General features: G+C 41.9%; 1 protein-coding gene across 4 annotated transcripts in view; it reads left to right on the top strand.

Annotated features, from left to right (window-relative positions):
• Window positions 1–21,998, top strand: part of kif21b (kinesin family member 21B) — a 60,625-nt gene that overhangs the window by 23,282 nt on the left and 15,345 nt on the right. For 2 of the 4 annotated variants that reach the window (XM_058373544.1, XM_058373542.1), the window contains exons 5-28: window positions 352–480; window positions 834–1,013; window positions 1,376–1,491; window positions 1,979–2,174; window positions 3,550–3,739; window positions 3,829–3,892; window positions 3,985–4,209; window positions 6,035–6,149; window positions 6,230–6,368; window positions 6,451–6,639; window positions 6,725–6,924; window positions 7,591–7,698; window positions 7,889–8,202; window positions 8,357–8,510; window positions 8,597–8,800; window positions 9,076–9,177; window positions 9,373–9,538; window positions 9,737–9,797; window positions 9,888–9,936; window positions 10,115–10,320; window positions 10,487–10,561; window positions 12,106–12,219; window positions 16,254–16,292; window positions 21,049–21,185. In XM_058373544.1, coding sequence (XP_058229527.1) covers window positions 352–480; window positions 834–1,013; window positions 1,376–1,491; window positions 1,979–2,174; window positions 3,550–3,739; window positions 3,829–3,892; window positions 3,985–4,209; window positions 6,035–6,149; window positions 6,230–6,368; window positions 6,451–6,639; window positions 6,725–6,924; window positions 7,591–7,698; window positions 7,889–8,202; window positions 8,357–8,510; window positions 8,597–8,800; window positions 9,076–9,177; window positions 9,373–9,538; window positions 9,737–9,797; window positions 9,888–9,936; window positions 10,115–10,320; window positions 10,487–10,561; window positions 12,106–12,219; window positions 16,254–16,292; window positions 21,049–21,185 — 3,472 coding nt within the window. The remainder of the gene's footprint in view (window positions 1–351; window positions 481–833; window positions 1,014–1,375; window positions 1,492–1,978; window positions 2,175–3,549; window positions 3,740–3,828; window positions 3,893–3,984; window positions 4,210–6,034; window positions 6,150–6,229; window positions 6,369–6,450; window positions 6,640–6,724; window positions 6,925–7,590; window positions 7,699–7,888; window positions 8,203–8,356; window positions 8,511–8,596; window positions 8,801–9,075; window positions 9,178–9,372; window positions 9,539–9,736; window positions 9,798–9,887; window positions 9,937–10,114; window positions 10,321–10,486; window positions 10,562–12,105; window positions 12,220–16,253; window positions 16,293–21,048; window positions 21,186–21,998) is intronic. The other 2 variants (XM_058373545.1, XM_058373543.1) reach the window with 1 other exon arrangement.

The raw sequence follows: 21,998 nt of genomic DNA, 5'->3' as shown, positions 1-21,998 counted from the left end.
TTTATGTATCTTCCATAAACAAGAACCACATGGTCCTGTTTGATTTTCTAACACAATGCAGAAACTGTTATGTAAAATAAAAGAAGTAATACACTTTCAGGCAGTTGCCTGATGGCTAAACCGTTTGTTTGTGAAGCTTATGTTTGCTCAGTCAGCAGTATTCAGCATGACAACCTCTTTAGTTCCTTATCTACAGAAAAGTACTAAACTGCCCCTGCTTTCTTCAGTTGAAATGTTCCTGAAGCTTGAGCTTGACATGGATTCATGAAAACTGTGCTTTGTTGGAAACATGATTCGGCTAACATCTGATCAAAATCTTGTTGTGTGTGTGTGTGTGTGATGCCCTCGCAGCTCCTCCAGTGTTTGAAACTCGGTGCTCTGTCCCGCACCACAGCCAGCACTCAGATGAACGCCCAGAGCTCCCGGTCTCACGCCATCTTCACCATCCACCTGTGCCAGATGAGAGTGTGTCCTCAGATGGTACAAACCAATTTAGTTAATACATTAGGAATAAACAACAATGGTGCATACTGTTATAGGAAACATTTACCATGTGGTGGAGTTACTGTTACCATGTCTGAAGTGTTTTGTTAGTTGATTTATTTATAAATAGAATACAGAATACAGACTTGCATGATGGTCACTGTTTTGAGGGGAAAAAAAAGGAGGACCAACACGATATTAAGCAGGTGGTCATAATGTTATGCCTGATCAGTGTATAACTGTAAGCAGTCATAGGGTTAGGGATATTAACTGATAACAATACAAATAAAATTTAAAGATTGTATGTCATGCTTTCGGCATCAGTAATTTTTCTTTTTCTTTATTTAAAGGCGAACGGGTCTGTGAGCGCTGAAGTGAACGGTGTAGACGATGCTTCGATGTCCCAGGGCGAGTACGAGACCCTCACGGCAAAGTTTCACTTTGTGGATCTGGCCGGATCGGAGCGGCTCAAGCGCACAGGAGCCACGGGGGAGCGGGCACGAGAGGGCATTTCCATCAACTGTGGCCTGGTACAAAATAGTTGTGCAAGGTTTCTTAAGCTAGCTTCATTAATACGTGTCTTTGTATAGCAACCTTGCACAGTCAGGGAATTTAACTTCATTTATTTGGAATTAATTATTGCTACACAGATTTCTGGTGCATTCAGCACTTTCTGTTCCCTGTGATATGACAATACTTTAGCTTCACAATCGTTATGCTAGCTCAGCTGTCGGACATTGTGAGAAAGCAGGGTAAGATGAGCAATTTGTTTTTGGTTTGGATCAAAGCCCAACATCTGAGTCAATCAGTAGTAATTGGGGCTCCTTTAAAAGAGGTTAATCATACTTGTATTAAATGTGTGTATATAACTGAATGTGTATGTGTGTCGCAGTTGGCGCTGGGTAATGTGATCAGTGCGCTCGGAGATCAGAGTAAGAAGGCCGGTCATGTGCCTTACAGAGACTCCAAACTCACTCGCTTGCTACAGGATTCGCTTGGGGGGAACAGGTAACACTTAACACACAAACATTCACACTTCCAGGAACAACACATACAATTGAGCAGTCAGACACACTCATGTCCTCAGATATTTGGTAAAAATGTTAGCGTACACACGCGCATATTTTCCGAGATTTTGTTTATGACGCAGTGCGTTTGTACATGTACAGTGAAGGCATTGTTATTCTCTCCTACTCGTTTGAAGGTTAATGCATGCATGCATGCATGCTGCATTGTGTGTGGATGAATGTGTGTTTGTGTATGCGTGTGTGTGTGTGAAAGTACATGACTCCATGGCGGTGATATTTAGCCCACAATATGTGCAGACTCACACACACAGATGTTTATGAGGAGGATTTCTGAATTATAGATGAGGGTCTGTAAACACAGATTCACCCTCCAACAAGCATGCAAAACTCTGTGTGTGAGAGTGTATGCATGTATGCTTAAACATATTTGTTCAATTTACTTCCTTTCTCCCGCCTCGTGCCTGTAGTCGGACAGTGATGATCGCCTGCGTCAGCCCCTCTGACCGTGACTTCATGGAGACACTAAACACACTGAAGTACGCTAACAGGGCACGCAACATCAAAAACAAGGTGGTGGTGAACCAGGACAAGACCAGCCAGCAAATCAGCGCGCTGCGGGCCGAGATCGCCCGTCTGCAGATGGAGCTCATGGAGTATAAGACGGTGAGGAAGATTATGATGAAGGGTTAAATGAAGGATTTTAATTGAACTCTTGATGGTTATATGAAAATGAGCAAAATGAATATTGAAATGGAACTGCAAGTTTTCACTGAGAGGCCAAGGACTACATAGCACCACCTTGTGGAGAGATGACAGTATTGTTTTGCATAGATACAGCGATCACTGCAGAGATGTGACCTCACATTTTTGGTTACTTTCCAATTTATTTATTATAGAAAATTCAGAAGCAATACATACGTGACATCAGTTCTCCTGCATACATGCGTTCCCCCAAAGAATCACATGACTAAGGGAATGATTATTATAGGATAAGCACTTTTGTGAAATTTTAATTAGATAAATGGCCTCAGAGGATATTTCTGTCATATTGTATTTCTATCCTTTTTGAGAAAAAAAAGAAAAAGAGTTCTTTCAAATGATGGAAATTTAGTATGGCAGAAAATGATGAATGCAATGAACTCAGCCTGAGTTAAAGAATCCTGTGCAAAATATTTCATCTCTACTCAAAATTTGAAGAGTATAAATATAATAGATATCGTCCTAATGGTGACGCACAAAACTGGTGCAATGATTATTCGCACTATACCCAATTTATCTGCCAAATTTTACAACCTGCAATAGAATAATATCCCATCATAGAATAATAATAAGAAGAACAATAACAAACACAGTAGGTGCTAATACAATGTCAGTGTTTGTGTACTAAGGAAGAAATATAAAAACATGATTAAGCGTGCTGTTATAGTGCAGACTAACTCATATCTGCAAACCAAGTCAGTTTGTAGCAGCTAAAAACTGTTGTTCCCTCACTAGCCTCTTTCTGTTTTCTGTTTTCAGGTTAATAAGACAAAAAAAATGCAGCTTGTCATGTTATTGATAAACCGCAAAGCCCTCTCTCCTGAAGAATTTGCCTGTGGTGGAAAAAGCTTTACCTCCAATCGCTGATGTAGACTCTCCTTACATGAATCTTGTATAGAGATTCTTGTCTGTGGTGTTTCTTTGCTTTTGATGATACAAACAGGCAAGGCCTAGGGACACGAGGTGAACGATCCTAGTGTTTGTGGAGGAGCAGGATGACCGAGATTAGCAGGATGTGGGTTTATAGGATCTCACTTCACTGTCAAGTCAATGAGGCACAGCGGTAAATGAACTGTGTGGTGATGGCCGGTGATGAGAGAAGCCCAGGCGCCTGAGTGGCATTAGTGGTTAGCGGTGAGCGTCAGTAATATCGAGAGACAGTGAGAAGCTGTACTAACTCATTAACAAGGAGTGACTGGTAGCAGTGCATGAAGCGAGTTTCATGTCTATAAGTCAGTAATTACTTCCTTCCTGTCTGTTCTCCTCTACTCCACTGCAGGGGAAGCGTGTAGCCGGGGAGGACGGCTCAGAAGGCTTCAGCGACCTGTTCCAGGAAAACTCTATGCTGCAGAGGGAAAACGACAACCTGCGCATGCGTGTGAAAGCCATGCAGGAGACCATCGACCATCTTAACACCCGAGTCACTCAACTACTGACCAATGAGATTAACTTGCTGCTAACCAAGACAGGTCAGACACACACACACAGACTTACACACCATAAACATAAACATAAACATAGCTCTTTGTTGAATCATCAATGAATACATTTTGTGTAGGGGAAACTAACGAGGAGATTGGAAATCTGATCCAAAACTACATCCGGGAGATAGAAGAACTCAGGTGAGATAGTATCATAGTTTTCATTATGCAAACGGTTCTGTTTAAAGTATCTCTGTCAGGAGATAAACGTCACGTCATTCGGGCTTCCTCAGGTCTAAGTTGTTAGAGAGCGAGGCGATGAACGAGTCTTTGAGACGCAGCGTCTCTCGTCTCTCCTCCCGTTCTCCTTACCCTGCCTCTCATGCACCTGCACCTGGACACCCCCTGGGCTCCTCCCCATCCGTTTCCATGGAGGCCGAGATTACGGACGTGCTTCGCCGCGCCAAGCTGGACATCGAGAGGCTAAAGAAGAAAGAGAGGAATCAGAGGCGCAAGAGGTGAGTAGCACATACAGTGATCAGTTGCTTCTAGTGACACCAAGAGCCAGTAAACGATATTACCCTGCAACCTTCACTAAACTTCTCACCTAATCATCCACTGTCCACTTGAATATTTTAACCACTGTATCTAGACACTACAAGACTTGTGAATGCCTGTGAACTGGCTGGCCACTATCCTATAGTCTCAGAGGTGGGAATTTAATTGAACTCATTTTCCAAACATTAATATGCTGGACAAGAAGATCTGGAGTAAATCCCATTACTAGATAAAATCACTTTCAATACAATTGAATCTGCTCTAATATAATTTTCTTCGTAGCTGGCGTGTCTTGCTAATGTATTCTCTCTTTGTTAACTTTCTTACCAATTTAATACTGTACCCTGTTTATTTAAAACAAAAAACCGCAAATTGTAAAATGGAGACTCGTCGCAGGGCACAATCACAAACACACAGACACAATAAGGACGATTTAGATTTACCAATCAGTCTACAACACTTGGGGTGGAAGGACACCAGAGCACCTGGAGGAAACTCCTGAGGAGAACATGCAAACTGGGCGCACAGGGTGGAGGCGGGAATCGAACCCTAGAGCATGGCACCTTGCACACTCATGTTTGGCGCAATTTAGTTTAGCCAGTCCACCTGATGACATGTTTTCCACACAGACCAGAATCGACCTGCGACCTGCGGATCTGTAATGCGTGTCCCTTTAATAGATTCTGGTAACAAAATAGAGAAGTGGAACGAATTTCACATGATTTTGGTTGAAGCCAGAAGTCATTAAAGAAGCAGTATGTCTGAGTTGGAATGAAGTGAGCTATAAAATGTGCTGATCTCAGATTTATCTGACAGATTTGTGTGCAAAATGATCTGAAATGTGTGCGCCTGAATAATAAAAAAGGACAACATTCTGGCACAGATACAAATAGTCCTCAGTAAATCTCTCAGTGCAGTGGGGAAGGGGAAGGGCACACGCTGTAGTGGAGTCTAATTTGGCTGTAATGAGAAAGAGGCTTCAGGTAATAGCTGAGCTCTTTGTTCCTCACAGTTCCTGCTGGTATTATGACACAGGGAAGGGATGACTCAGACTGAGCAAGTGCAGAAGCAGCAGCTCTGTCATTAATCTTTCCTGTCCTTCAGCAAAGTGTGAAGTCAAATCACTGTTTGACTACTTCTTGACTTATAAAACCGTCCTTATTAAGTTTTATTGATGAGGCCTTGACCTTTCAGAAAAACACATTTTCAAACTCGGATCCTAAGCCGTATATTCCTAGCGTGAATAATACAAAGTGTACTAATCAATTATTGGACGAAAAAAGTTGAACAAATACGACAAAGTCCCGAATTTAATCCATGATCCTGGTAGCGGTTTCTTGTTCGTGCTCATCAAAATGACTTCCAGAGCTATTGTTCTATGGTTCTTATTGTTTATTATGTAAGGAATAAATACTCAGGAACAGCTGCTATCCCTGTGATCTTATACCTTCCTCTTATTTTGCTTACTTCCTTTTATCATTTTTACTTCCTCTCATACTACACCGATCTGGTGATAAACGTCATACGATTTATAAGGGAAAATTCACAGCTTGTCATGTTAACGAGAACCTGGAAACTTTTACACAGTTTTGACACTCCTTGCATAAGTCCTTCACACAAGCCCCTGTATAAGTTGTTATAAGATTTGCATCACACTGTTGACTTGAATGGCATTAGTATTAGAAAATGAATCAGCACCTTTTGATCAGATTTAAGAATTCAGTAGTTCTGTCATGATATAAGCTGTAGTCATGCATTTTATTTATATATATTGTGCTTTTACAGCCCAGAAAGGGAGAAGGGCTTGAAGAAGAGAGCAAAGCTCCAGGCTCAGGAGAACGGTCAGAGCTGTGAGAGCAGAGAGAACGGAGACGGCGACTCGGATAACGAGCCTGAAGTGGTCAGAACTCTTTTCTTAAAGGTTTTCGTTTGGAAGTGGTATGCAACATCATCCTGAGTTAATTCTGTGTCTCTATTCAGGAGGGTATGTATCCTCTGCCAGAAGAGGAGAGCGGCTGTGATGAAGACGAAGAGGATGAGGAAGAGGAGATCCGAGAGGAGGAAGAATTTGACAGTGACGAGAGCCTGGTAGACTCAGACTCTGACTCGGATGAAAAAGGTTTGTAGGATTGCTTTATACATCGGATTAAGACAAACGTGAATAGATTTAGATAAACCTTTCCGCTACTCTTTTATTCCAGCAAACCTCCAAGCCGACCTCGCAGACCTGACCTGTGAGATCGAGATCAAGCAGAAGCTCATAGATGAATTGGAAAACAGTCAGCGGCGGCTGCTGACACTAAAACTCCAATACGAGGAGAAGCTCATCCTGCTTCAGAACAAGATCCGTGATACACAGCTAGAGAGAGACCGCGTACTGCAGAATCTCAGTGAGTCTTTGCCACACCATGTCTTATAATGATTAGACTAGCCGTGTGCCCTACTAATCACACATTCTGTATGTGATTACAACAGTGTCCATGGAGAACTACACAGAGGAAAAGGCCAACAGGATCAAAGCGGAGTACGAGAAGCGTCTGAAGGAGATGAACAGGGATCTGATGAAGCTCCAGGCAGCGCAGAAGGAGCACGCTCGCCTGCTGAAGAACCAGAGCCGATACGAGAGAGAGCTCAAGAAGCTGCAGGCTGAAGTGGCTGAGATGAAGAAAGCCAAGGTGCAGTGGCTGCAGAAATGAGGACAAGCAGAATATAGAGAAATTCTGCCACCTAGAGGCAAAGAGTAGCCATTAACAGTCTGGTGCAGAAGTTTCTACATGAAACAAATGAATCTGGTAGCAGATTGACCTTGTAGATTTATAAACTCGTGTTATAGATAGTTATATGTGACAAAGCATGATTCTGATCTATTAAAGTGGAGCTCAGAATTTCTAGGAATGCTCTATAAGGGCGGATATAATAATCGTGGCTATTTAATTTTATATTTAAATCTATTCACAATAGTACAGACTGATAAGACTAGTAATATTTTCTTTTCTCTTATGTATCATATGTAAAGCCTCTGTTTTTCTAAATTCCAACTCACAGTTTTTAATTTTACTGAAATGTGTGCAGCAATTTTTGATTCCTGGAGTTTTTCCATTCCTGAATCGTCATCAGATTATCAGATTCACGTTGACATCAGTTATAGGCTGATTTGTATCTAACACAAATTTCACGCTGCACATTATTGCAGTTGATGACTCCATGTTGGTGTATTTAAAAGCTAAAAATCATGATCATTAAAATTCATTAATCTACGATCGGGAGCCATGTTGAATTTGCTGTAATGTTGTGTCGTTTTGTATTAACTCACAGTGTGCTGTTTGTTCCTTCTGTTGTAGGTAGCGTTAATGAAGCAGATGAAAGAGGAGCAGCAGAGGAGGAGGATGATCGAGGCCAAGAGGAACAGAGAGATCGCCCAGCTCAAAAAGGAACAGCGACGGCAAGAGGTTACATTACATTACATCATCACAGCACCAGCCTTGTGTTGTCTGTTTCAGTGCAGAAAACATGCCCGGGTGGCCTGCCTGTTTAATATGTATTCTGCTCACTACTCAATGGTTTTGGTTTTGTTGCATTATATTTAAGAAATTGATGAAATATTTGCATTAAGAGGTTGTGACATTTCTCTCTCTGCAGTATCAGATCCGTGCTCTTGAGTCGCAGAAGCGGCAGCAGGAGATCGTCCTCAGGAGGAAGACTCAGGAGGTGACTGCTCTGCGTCGACTGGCTAAACCCATGTCGGAGCGTGTGGCAGGCCGCGCCTCTCGTCGTCCAGCCAACCTGGATTCCGGAATCGAGCTCTCAGCCAGCACCACCACCTCCACCACCACGTCGTCAGAACCCGAGTCTAGCCGTTCTGTCTCCAGCATCGTCCGCCAGTGGAACAACAAGCTGAATGGATACCTGGGAGAGAGCGAGGGATCTGGGGGAGGATTGTCCCGGCTGGCCAAGTCAGTGTCCACTTTATATTTATTTATTTATTTATTTATTTATTTGAAAGATATCAAATTCAAAATAAAGCATAATGTACTAAGTAATATGAGCAAATAGTATATTGTTTATAAGAATACCATTATTTATATCTTTTTGGTCTGGGCCTTGCAGTGGCAGGAAGAAGTTACAGAGGAAGGGTGTGAGCAGCAGCTTCTCAAAGACGGCGAGGCAAAAATGGCAGGCTCTGGAGAGGAGGGTCATGGACATAGTGATGCAGAGGATGACCATTGCCAATGTGGAGGCTGACATGGACCGCCTTATAAAGGTAGCACCTGCATGCGTGACTGGAATAAGTTTTCAAACATGTCAAGTTTTTTATTCTCATTGTGTCTTGCTATCAAACTTCATCAGAAACGGGAGGAGCTGTCCATGCAGCAGGAGGCGCTGTTGCGCAAGCGAGAGAAGCTCCTGAGCGAGGGGCCTAGAGAGGAGGAGGACGAACGAGTTGTTCAGGAGATGAATGAAGAAATCGAGGTGCTCAATGCCAACGTGGACTACATCAACGACAGTCTGTCTGACTGCCAGGCCACAATTGTACAGATTGAAGAGACCAAGGTCAGTGTCTGCTCACAACTGTATACAGCGTGCATTGTGTACACAGGTGTACATTGTGTTCATTCTTCTGGAATGAAACAAAAATGCAAATATGATGTTCATAACGCATCATTTTATGAAAAAAAATAATAAACTTTCTGTTTTAGGGACTGGCAAGAAAACATGGGATGAATTATTATTCTGAAAGAAAAATTGATTGATTTCGAAATACATGAATCTTAGGAATATTGTGTATTTTTGAATGTCTAACATTAAAAATCCTGTGTTTCCTGCAGGACGAATTGGACTCAGTGGACATGTCAGTGGTCATCAGTTCCTGTTCCCTGACAGAAGCTCGTCACCTTCTGGACCACTTCCTAAAGGCCTCCATCGATAAAGTGAGCAAACTGAAACTTTTCTACTTTTACCCCCTTTTTTAACCATAAGAAAGTTAAAACACGTTAATGATCCCAGTGGCAATGAGACTCAGTGATTACACTTTTCTGCTTGTACTGTGGTTGGTAGATCAGCGTGATTTTACACAGATCTGAACATGTATTATTTGCTCGACTGTGCATGTGTGTTCTGTACAGAACTTACAGGTGGCCCAGAAAGAAGCCCAGATCAGGCTGTTAGAGGGACAGCTGAGACAAACAGACGTTATTGGCTCTTCCCATAATCACATGATCCTGGACGCCTTGCGAGAGAAGGCGGAGTGTATCCCCGAGTTACAGGCTCTCATTCACAATGTCCAACAGGGTATGCAGATTCTATGGTGTATTTTCTACACAGGCAAAATGTAGTTGTTAGTCAGATCTGAGTAGAAAACTTTGTGTTCTATCTTCAGTATATATTATGGCATATAGTATCAGACACAGAAATTTACTTTGGCATGTTGGAAATTGCCGAGTATTGGAGGTAGATCCATATACACATGCTTGGGCTTATTTTCCACAGAAAATGGCTACGCTAGCACAGACGAGGAGGTGTCCGAGTTTAGCCAGGCCTCAGAAACAAGGTACACTTTAAGCTTTGACTTGTATTTTATATCTCTGCTTATATACCTGTGATCATTTTAGCATATCTATTTATTTATTTTTTATCCCAGTTACTCTCAAATGAAATCGTCAGCCAGTCAGGATGACTTCAAGCTCAAGGTACGCGCACTCAAGAAATCTGCACTGCTTTTCCTTCCCATGTCCATTAGGTGGCAGTGCAGTATAAGCAAATGAATCTAAACCTTCTCTAGGATCAGCTGCCTCAAGTACTCACTGTTTAATTTTTCATTAAAACTTTCATTAAGAATGTCATGCTTGATTTTGCCCATCCCTGCAGTCTGAGCCTCGCATCTCCGGGCAGATGAAGGCGGTGTCAGCCGAATACTTAGGTCCCGTCCTGGACATCACCACCAAGAACATCACCAAGTCTCTGGCCTCTCTGTCTGAGATTCAGGAGAACGGCTTGGGCTTTGTTCTGCGCGAGACCTACTCTAGAGAAAGCATGTCCCGCACTATAAACCTGCCGGTCCGAGGACACACGTTGTAAGGGAGACTACAAGACTTTCACGTTGTATATTGTGTTTAGAGTTACGCAATAAACATTAAAGAGAATAATGTAGCACTAGGGTGGTCACATGCTTTCCTATTTTAAGACGTTTGCTTTGAGGCTGTTATGATTAGGTTGTGACGCTGTCTGATCGTTGTTCAGTCCCAGGCAGTCCAGATGCTCAGACGCTTCTCCATTCACCAGGCGGCCATCATATGATCGAAGCCAATCATACAGGTAACCAACTCACCTACGTTTTACTCCTACTGGTTGCGTGTGCTTCTGTTTTGTTATGATAAACTCTCTTCACCGTGTGCTGTTTTATGGTGTTACAGTGCTCTGTGTAGGATCTAGACAGTCACACAGAAGCGTAGAAAGCATTTAAATACGCCCAGTTGGTTTTGGCCTACTGTGCACTGGAGGGGTTCAAATTAAAAGAGCAACAATATCCTGGAGGATTCATTGGAGATTGGGTTACTGTGGGTAAATAAAAATAAATATTAAAAATATTAACGTCTATTATGATCTGACATTATAGCTATGTTTTCATCGTCCATGATTACGAACACCTAAGGTGGCTCTACTGCTAATGTTCATGCGTGCAAACACACCTCTGCTAAAGTAAGAGTGTTACGATGTAAATTTTGACGTTCATTAAAGTTTTAGCTTCATTAAAATTATAATCAGGTAAAAAAAATGTTTTGGCGGAATCTGAGAGCTCTAGGGAATAATATTAACTTGGCCAGCAAACAGAGAATGCTAGACATTTTGTTCTTTTACAGATAAAGTCTGTTTCTTCTGTATGCTAGATTGCACATATTAATACATAATGTAAAAGCGTATTCATGAAAGCCTCTCAGAAGTTTTCTGTGTTACTCAATCACGAATAGCACAAGACTAGAACCTGGAAGTAACTTTCTTCAGTCTGATTTTATTGTTTGTGCCGTGCTTGACTGTTACATCATTGTTACATCATTCTGTCACTCTTGTCTAGTGAATGCATTTACAGGAAAGGATGCATTATAAAAGGAGGCGTTTTCTCTTGTTAATTGTTATTAGCCTCGATAAAGCCTCTTTATGTTGTAGTTCATTATTTTGCGGTTTTGTTATTTAAAACGACTCCAGTGAGCATCGAGCACTAATAAGGCACGGAGCCCGTTCTACCGTTTATTATGTAGGGAAGCAAGTGTGAGAGTTGGAGTGTGAGATGCGAGGGTGTGAGGGTTGTGAAGGGTGCGAGAGTTGCCGTGATGCACAATGTACTGATTGTCATTTCATGATCCCAACTCATCAGTGCTGCAGTGTTTCGTATTTCCTTGTTCTCCGAAGCACAATGTGTCACTGCTGGGAGCATGTAGATTTCCCCAAGAGGTCTGCAAGAAAAACGATGTCGTTCTTGTATAAACGGTCGCTTACCCGGGACATTATCATTTCCGCAGCCTGAACCATTTCTCTCTTGCATCTGATTGCAGTCATTTTGTCAACTCCTAACTCACTAGAAGATTTTTTTTTGAGCAGTTATGTCTCATTTCCTACTTTGAGAGGTTTGATGGCTACGGAGTAACAAATTACTTGAGCTGCCTTTTCGCTAGGTACTTTTCATAACTTATGAAGTTACTGTATGGATGGTGGTGGTGGTTGTTATTATTATAGCATTCTCAAGTTTTTGTTTTTCTCCAACACTACCCACCTCTGTAAAGTTAATATAAGATACTTACTTCAGTGTTGTACTTTCAGTACAGTGCCTTACACTCTTCTAATCTGATGTTTGTTTTCCTCAGACCTCCTGAGACCATCTACACCCCCCCCTCGTCCCCTCCCCTCCGTACCCGTAACGACCGCAATGTTTTCTCCCGCCTTACAAGCAACCAGAGCCAGGGTTCTGCACTGGACAAGTGAGTACGCAGACACACCACATTAAAGCGTGTTACTGGATTCGATTTGATTTTGGCTCGAAATTTTTTCCCCTCCACTCCTGGTTTGTTTTGAGTTAAGGTGCGATTGAGAGGAAAGGTATTGAGGTATTGAGAAAGTGAGAAATGAGTTGAGGAGCCATCCTTCACAGCTGCCAATTAGGTGAGGTGCTTTCTTAGCAGAGAAAATCCGTCAAAGTTCATCCAATCGTCGAGTTCACTCTCCACGCTGCTCGAGAGTCCCCCATTATTAATGCTCCACGGCTCCTGCGGATGCTCATTATAGCATGGCGAGTGGGTAAATTAGCCCAGGATAACCAATTATACCCCCTTCTGAAGACGGCTCATCTTAGCCTTTTCCTTTCATAATCGAATCAGCAGCGCCTGAGATCACCGTACAGGACTAAAGGGGTCTGTACTCCTCTCGTTCTATTTTCAGCCTATTGCATATTGAAAAAGGAGCAGCGAATCCATGGATTGTTGTATTTCACAGCAAGCGAGGGCTTATTCTAGACGTTTCTGAAAGGTTATTGTCACATTCATGTTATTGATGTTGGTGGTTGCGGTGTTCTCCGTGGTTTTTATCGGTGTAAAAAATTGCCTTAGTGATTTTTTTTTTTAATCCATATAGAATCAGCATAATTTCTCTTCGCCCACTGAGTTTAGAATTTCTTCAATGATTGTTCATGACTGCATGCTACAATAATACAGGATCAGTAAGAGTAGCTCAGTGAACCTGATTCTCTCTCGTTTACCTGCAATTATTCTTAGACTTGTTGATGGTATTTTATGCCACTCTGTGTAAAATTCTTCGAGCTGATTTTCTAAAAACAGCAGCTCAGACAGTATGGCTGTAATTTAAATCTCAGGTTTATATATTTATACGTTCATTCTAATGAGTTTCTATGGTAACAGCTCATTCACAGAGACTTGTATGGCTCACATAAACTTAGCCTAATAATAAATTAGTTTAAAAATCATGTTACTATAGGGCGTAATCGTCGATGTGATGAAAGTATGGAGATGTACGCTATATCGCCAAAAGTTTTGGGACACCCCTCTAAATCATTGAATTCAGGGGTTGGGCTCAGCCCCTTGGTTCCAGTGAAAGAAACTCTTAATGCTTCAGTATACCAAGACATTTTGGACAATTTCATGCTCCCAACTTTGTGGGAACAGTTTGGGGATGACCGCAACAAGACTGCACACCAGTGCACAAAGCAAGGTCCATAAAGACATGGATGAGTGAGTTTGGTGTGGAGGAACTTCACAGAGTCCTGACCTCAACCTGATAGAACATCTTTGGGATGAATTAGAGCGGAGACTGTGCGCCAGACCTTCGCATCCAACATCAGTGCCTGACCTCACAAATGCGCTTCTAGGGGAATGGTCAAAAATTCCCATAAACCTTGTGGAAAGTCTTCCCAGAAGAGTTGAAACTGTTATAGCTGCAAAGGACGGGCCAACTCCATATTACATTCATGTGCATGTAAAGGCAGACGTCCCAAAACTTTTGGCAATGTTTAACATTCTTTTTCAAGTAGCTCTCCAATGTCAATGATTTGTAACTAGTTTTATTTTGGTAACATGACAAATCTTTTACTAACTTTGGAAAAAAAACGAAAAAAATGAAAGGAACAGCTGTTATATTGCAAGTGATAACCTGAACATGGATATTTCACAACATTTTAAACGTTGCTATAAATTGTTAAAAAAGTATGACTTGTCACTCATGTAATCATTTGCAAATGTCTGCGCGATTAGCAAAGGGTTATTGGAAAAGAATCAACCGCAGGAAGGGTACAGTAACTCTGTGTCGCATCCTCATCACACCGCCCTGTTGTCGATTATTTTCCTGTAACAGCGTTCATCAGAAGGATCTAATTACTGACTTATTGTAAAATATCATTTGTCTCTGAGCCCTGATGTGTTCTGTTGCTTTGTTTTTATTATACTATCGTTCAACTGAATAGGAAGTGATCTAAAAAATGCAAGTGTCAGACACGGTTTAGCTTTAAGTGGAATCAGACATCGCTTTTTTAACACATGCATAGTTATGAGTCCTCATTATAATCAGCGTAGGACAAAAAGAACAGGAGCAAGTCCTGGACCAGCACTTCACACAGTTATTCATCTCTCCCTTTTGTGCGTATGCATGCATGCATGCCATGTTGATTAATGTTCGCTGACTAATGCTGATTAGCGGTGGTGTCCTAAAGTAGAAGATAGACACTTCATTAACCTCTGGTTCACTCAGCTTTTGTTCAGAGGTGGCTGCCGGTTTCCTGAATTGTTTTTTTTTTTCCTCAGGGTTTGAGATATCACCTCGTGTGCTTGAACTTCCCTTCACGTAGATTCGCCTTTCGAGAAAGTTCACCGGGGCAGACCATTATCATACAGACCACCAGATCTTCTACAGTATGAGAGCATTGTAAATTATGTGACAGCATTCGATTCTCTTGAGTTAGAATTCGGGACGTCTGTCCGGAGATATGTAAGAGATGTAAAACAGCAAGTGTGAACATGCTGTGCTGTTTGTCTAGCCTGGTTTGACCATTGTGAAACTGGTTCAAGATGTTCTGCGGGAACAGTCTGGCTCCGCCGCTGTTTCATCTTGACCCAGTAGATATACAATTGAATGATTCTCACCGGGCTTCATTTATCACGCTTGATACAAGAGAATTTATTCGGAAAACATTTTGGAAACGTTTACACATGATATGTGGTTCATGAAGAGTTTGAAACAAAAAATAAAGAAACGCATCAAATTAATTATAATCGAAATTAGCATATTAGGAGATACTAATGTAACCTCAGTGGCTTCCAATCATATTTTAGCAGTTATACAATTTTGTGAGCTTCGTTTATATTTGTTTGATAAAAAAATGAATCCAAAAATGTCGACAAATAAAACTAGGTGTTTAATTAGGATTAAAGAAGTGAACTTCTGTAAAAAAAGTGGAAGAGTTAGAGGGTTCCCATGGCTCAGCTGGATTCCTGCATGGAAAATTTAGCAAATGCTGCATTTTAGGATGTGCTGTTTTGTCATTTTTGCCTTTTCCAGCTCTGTGAGCTTTGCCTGTTATGGGGTTTTTTTTGGGCATCACTACATATAAATCGGCTGCACTGTGTGAATGATTATCTTTCATCAACATACCCACGCGAATACAAGGAAAATCGGCGTTACTGGAAGTTTTGTTAAACGTGACGAGAACTGTTACGGAAACATAAACTAAACCAGTGGTAAATGAGGCCCGGTGTGTTTACCCTCTGTAGTGTTTTAGAGTAGCTTAATTGGTTTGCATCAATATTTAATACTTGCTGTTATTGCTGTGGCACCAGAATGAATCCTCAGAGCAGAACATGGTGGAGGCTTGCTGCTTTTTCTAATGATCAGACCAGGAAATGTACAAATCCATCGCAGTCTGAAAATCATTTTTGGGTGAGCACCACTTCTGATGGGTCAGATATTTCCAATATTTGAAAAATTTTGTTCCAATAAAACATTTGCTCCCGCTACTCATGGTGATTTTTGTCGCGCGTGAATTCCACAGACGGCAGATCTCTCAGTCTCAGCAGTGACCGTTTTTATCGGAAATTTGTTTGTGCTTTGTGCATAAAATATTCTACCCCTGGAATTGAACTATGAAAAATAATGATGCTGGGTTTTATTAAAAACAAAAGGCAAAGCACTCCTAAATGTTTGTAATGGGAGTTTGGTTCACACTGACGGAGCAAATGTTTTAAAGATTGCAGCCAAGAGTGGGCTCCACTTCCACCTCCTGTGATGTCCAGTCGGATATCATTTTAACCCTTCCTGACCCACTCTACATACGCTTTCCTGTTAACTCCTCCCTCTCTTCTCCTCCTGCCCTTCCTCCTATCTGCTGCCTGTTTTCTGAGAGGCTTTCCTTCTTTCCTTTTGAAAAAAACAAAACAAAACAAAAAACTCCTCCCCTTCTCTGTAACTGACTCCTCCCACCCTCCCCTAACCCTGCTGCTGTTCTGCCCTTTAGGTCTGACGACAGCGACTCCTCTCTCTCGGAGGTCCTCAGGTAGATTTCTCTGTCTGACTGTCTTCTTTTGTTTCGCCCTGTTGCCTGATCGGTCTGCGTCAGACCGTTTGTGTGGAGGGTGTGGCCACTGTTTGCGCATGCTGAATCCACTTTGCTGGCCCCTCCCCCCCTTTTTTATTCCCATTCCTGTTCTGTGTGTTTGTTGTGAATCCCAGCATTGAATGAACCTTATGGTCTAAGCCTTTGAAATAAAAAAAAAAAATCTTCTTTATTAGAGAGTGTGAGAGACTCCAGTTGACCTCATTAAAGCAAAAGACTCCCGTTTATCTCATTAAAGCAAATAACATACAATTTCTTTCTATTGATTTTGCCCTATTGACCTAAAGTTCATTAGATGTAAGACAAGATAGTTGTTTTACATGTTAGCAAGGCTACTTCTTCGTGTCTGGATAACGCCGTGTCTGTTCAACCTGTTTGTCTATTAGCGCAGGTTGACAACACATTTAAGACGGTTAACTCTAAATAATAAAGCCTAATCTGTTTCGCCGCACAAATTCGTTTCTGTTTCTTTTAGTCTCCGTAGGTGAGACTCCTATAAATTGGCTCGTTCGAAGCCTGCAGTCTGCTCTAGCGTGCCACGTAATTTACTTTACCTTATCTAATAGAGCCTGCAGCGCAATCTCTCAGCACCTTCATAGCCCTATTATCGTGACACTGTGATTGCATTTTTCTTTCTTCTGTCGAGAAGCTCTCGTTATCCCATTAGAAACTAATGGCATTGTGATGGAACGTGGGGAGCATGGAATACCCCCCCCCTTTACAGTTTTTTCCAGCCTCTAAAACAATCATGCTCTAGCTGTTTGCTCCCAAACTGACATGTCAGAAAGATCTGCGTGTGTTTTTTTTTTTTTTTTTTTATTCAATTCCTGATCCTTTTTTTTATTTGACAAACAGCAGCAAATCCCTTTACCGCAGCAGTCCGATAAGGTTCATTCACACCATGATTCCCTCCTCCCTCTGGTTATCCACTAAACATGTTGCTTCATCACATCCTCACCCTCTTGTCTTCCCTGCTGATGGCTGAGACAGAATGGAGAATCCATTCTTTCACCCGTGTTTTTTTGTTCCATTCCTAAACCGAACGGTTTCATAACCCACGAGCTCACTCTGCATTGATTTAAGTGCTGCATGAAGATTTGATTTAGAAAATGATTTTTGTGGCTTTTGTTTTGATATGCTGTGGGTTTGCTATATTATTTTACTGGATTAGATTTTAGGATGAAAGTGCTTGCATGTGGAGTTTTTTTTTTGATGCTGTGCTCTGTGTGTGTGTGTGTGTGTGTGTGTGTGTGTGTGTGTGTGTGTGTGCCTGTTTGAGAGGATTTTAGCATTGAACGTGACACATTTGCTCAGCATGGCACTACACCTGGGTTTGTGGGCGTGATCGCGCGAGTGTGATTTGGCGAACGGCGAGGGCTGAAAAGACGCCGCATGACTATATTATCCTCCGCTTAACTATCATTACTCACCTGCAGGGTCAAATGAGCTTATCAGCCATTACCCATCCTACATGGCTGTGCTGTCGAGTCAAAACAAACCTCCGACGATTCGTTTTTCACGGATGCTTATTTCAGCATTATCTCTCTAGCAGAAATCATTTCACGTAATATGAACTAGCACATACGACTGTATATAGCGCCACATACTGTATACGGATATTCCTGAGCTCATATTTATTACATTTATTTCGATTTTTTATTTTTATCATAGTGACCATGCAGAAAATTGCTTTTAAAATATACTCTCCCTTTACCAGGAGCCACCTGTACCCTTCTTCATTCATGTAATCGTCCAATCAGCCAAACATTCAGCAGCACAATATATTAAATTATGCATAAACAGATTAAGAGCTTCAGTTCAAGATCACATGAAACATCGGGCTGAGAAAAAAAATGTGATCTCAGTGAACATGGCCTGGTTGTTGGTTGCCAGATGTTTTGTTTGATTTGAGTACTTTTTTGAAAATCTCTCAGGACTCACAACAGTGAGCAGCAGTTCTGTGGGCAGAAATGCCTTGTTGATGACAGATTGAGAGAAATACAAAATGGCCAGAGTGGAATAAGATGGTTCAAGAAGGTTACAGTAACTAAAATTACCGTTTACTCTTTTCAACTGCGGTGAGCATAAAAGCATCTCGCAATGTGTTAAACCTTCAGGCGGGCGTCAGGTTCCAGTCCTGACAGCCAAAAACAGAAATCTTAGGCTACAGTGGACACAGAAACTGGAGGGTTTAAGATCATAAATACATTTCCTGGATGTAAACGTTACCTGTAACTCTAGACATGCATAATATTATGCATTGCGCTGCTTCCAGCATGATTGGCTGATTGGATAATTGCAGGAATGAGTGTATGAACATTTTACCACCCTAGTTGCCACAAGTTCTCCAGCCTCCTCCCTCAGCCATCATGTCCCGGTTTCCTCTTTAATCAGCTCTCCTCCTGTCACCTCTGTCCAACTTACCCTGAATGGCGGCTCGGCCATTATTAGGAACACAGGGCAGCTAAGCCTTTACGTTCACTCACTGGAGACCAAATTTTTCTGTGCTGAATCTCTCAGTCCGTTTCCGTCTCACTCGGATGGCTTCCCAGAGACAGAGAATGGCCCGAGGCCAGACACGCCGGGAATGCTGCCAGCCTCAAGAGGAGATCCTCGTTATTTTGCAGAGTGGAGAGAAGGACTGTTAAGCTCTGCCAGGCTGCTCATGGGTTCCATAGAAGTATGTGGGCTAATTGGCTCTGAAAACTCTAGGAGGCAAGATGCGAAGCTTTCGGACCAGGAAAGGTTTGACAACAAAACTAAACTCTTAGTAAGTTTGTTGACAATTGGTGCTTTCTTTTTTGTTTTGTTTTGTTTCCTTTTTACTTTTCTCATAGCTTGCACAGGGTAATTATTCTGCCCTGCTCCGAGAAACCTCAGATGTTTTTCAGCACATGGGCAGAAGAACAAAACACATTGCAAACGAACAAAAATGTGAAAACAACCCTCCCTGTTACTGGCATTGTCCCTCTAGGACTCAATAAAAGATTCCTCACTGGCCATTTACGGAGACAGTGACCTCTCTGTTGTGATTCGACAACACTGAATGTGTTGAACAATTGCTCCGTGATGGAGCCGCTCCTTTCGCCTCTGGCCTACGTTCGTCAGAACTCCACACCGAAACACAGACTGCCAGCTGTCACGGCGCATCACGTCCTTTCACTGCGCTCTCTCCGATCATTTTAAGACAGATGTGAAGTTTTAGGTTATAGCTAAATCAGAAACTCGGTGCTATTCGAAGAGCTGCTGCCGGTAGCATTGTACTTCTTGTTCTGCCCATTTTTTGATGCAAGCGAGCATGGCAGGTGTCATGCTAATTCTGTCATTCCTGCGCCAGAGCGTGAGACACCGCCATCATGGGTCACATTCCTCAAGATGGAGGCAAGTAATCTTCATTGCCTCTTGTCTGGCTGCCTCGCTTCTAATCGCTTCGGACCTGTAACTCAAGCCAAGCCAGTGTGAAGCCAGTTGGACGCGAGTGTTAGAGGCTCGGCAGGTCTGAAGTGTCTGGAGCTGCCAGGGAGGTGATGTGATGGCTGTGATCGTAATTGGAGGGCATCTCGCTAAAGTTCAGTCTGTGAATAAAAAAGGGCAGTGGCTGTCTCCGTCTCCAGCAGATATTTTATGGAGGTATAAATAAATAAGCAAGCCTGTAAACGAATCATATTTGTCTTCACGTGGTCCCTCGTTGTTATTTAAGGGGCAACAAAAGCATTTGAGCAGAAAAGCACAGCACAGCTCGACCCTGAAACTCATAAAACATCAATTTAAGTAGTTTGCTTAGACATTAAAGAAACACATTCTTTAATTTTGCTTAATTGCATATTATTTGCTACCAGCTCCTATGGTGAGAGAGTTAACCAATCAGAGTCATGTATTTCCATGCTCCTGTCTGAAAGCTAGCTAGCAAAAAAAAAAAGACAAAAAAAAAACGAACAAATTTTATAAAAATAATAATAAGAAAAAAATCTATTCCTAGCATCATCTTTTAATATTTGTAAGCAAGTTTACTCGTACCTCATTTCTCTCTCATCACAAATGCAGCAATAACCGTTCATTTATAATATCTAAAACTAGCATTCCTCCATTCTCCTTTGCTTGTGCTTATATATTGAAAGATTCTCCTCATCAGTTAGTTCTGATCCCAGACATCTTTCAATTCTCATTTCAATCATGAATAAATCTGCATAGCTACAGGTGAACTCTCATCACTTACCCAGATATCCTGACACTTCTTTCTTTGCCAAGAGCAAGTTTAATTTAGAAAATTAAGCCTCAGACATCAGTCCAGCCACAGTTTCTACACTAGCATTCTTCAGTTTCACTGATCACCTTCACGCTGCTTAGAGAAACAGCTCAGCAGGCCTTAATTAGCACCTGCCTCAGATATGAAAGCGCTTCCATTGTTTTGGTCGATTTCTGTCTGTCACACAAAGCCCAGCTGGGGTTTGATGAAGCAGATTAAGGAGCGCAATATTGATAATGAACTCGGGAGAGACGGAGGAGAATGGAGCATGGAGGTATGGAAGAGGAGGCGGGGAACAGTGGGGCTACTGGGAAGAGAGAGAGAGAGCTGCTAGACTTTGTAATGCCTTGACATGAAAACAAACATCAGTCAAAGTTGATTTAGCAAACACACATGAGTTTTTGCTTGCATATATATTCTCCGTGTTAGCGCAGTTTTGAATGTGTGCAGGGGTGTGATCAGTCCCACGGCAGGGCTGAAGGGGGGCAGAACGGCTCCTCTGCAGTGTGTGGCCGTGGCTGAGGGACACTCCAAACCTGTGCTCTGCCTGGACGCTACAGACGAGCTGCTTTTTACAGGATCCAAAGGTAAACACACACACACGCATTTATTATTATTATTTTTTTATTATTATTATAAGAATAAATTCACACACAACCAGATAATCGATTTGGTTTGCATTCTCTGCATGCTTTGGGCCCACACGCAACATGCCTTATTGAACATCTCAGCAGCTTCAAAATTTGCACAAAGCACAGAACAACTGTGGAGGAAGGGCCTATGAACCATATAGTGGAAAAGAACAAATGTTCAAATTGTCCAGGGGAACTGTTTGACTTTTAAACCAGTTTTTGTGGATTTCTCATAGAGCAAATTAGTGCCATAGTTGGGCAAGTCTGTATATATATTTATTATTCCGTGAAAGACTCAATATTCCACTGTACAATAAATGTTCTGGAAACTAGAAGTCACTGCTTTAGGGTGAAATGTAATCCCCCCCCCCATTTTTCGGTCCCGGTGCTGTGAAATGGATCCAGCAGCATTAGTGGAACCCATCGTCATAATAAAGCCCGATGGCACATACTGCCTGTTAGCTCATAAACCATATGGATTATGGAGCCATAGAGAGCTGCGTTAGCGCTGTTCATTGGCTGTGGGTCTAATAGGACTGTTCAGGCTATTCGGTTAAGTGTCTCTGCTCAGGTGAGCATAAACGAAGATAATTAATGTTTTAGAAACATAAACAATGTGGACAAAGAGAACAGGTTGTGCTCCTAAAGAGATGGAAGCACAACATTTCCCCAGTGAATAGGGGTTTTATATTTTGAGTTGGATGTGAAGAGTTAGAGCTAGGTCAGAGATAAAAAGCCAAAGACATTTTAGTGTTGTGCATTAAACTG

Source organism: Hemibagrus wyckioides, linkage group LG21, assembly GCF_019097595.1.
Source record: "Hemibagrus wyckioides isolate EC202008001 linkage group LG21, SWU_Hwy_1.0, whole genome shotgun sequence".
Taxonomy (NCBI): domain Eukaryota; kingdom Metazoa; phylum Chordata; class Actinopteri; order Siluriformes; family Bagridae; genus Hemibagrus; species Hemibagrus wyckioides.
Note: the sequence above shows the minus strand (reverse complement) of the source record. Positions and strands in the feature narration are given on the sequence as shown.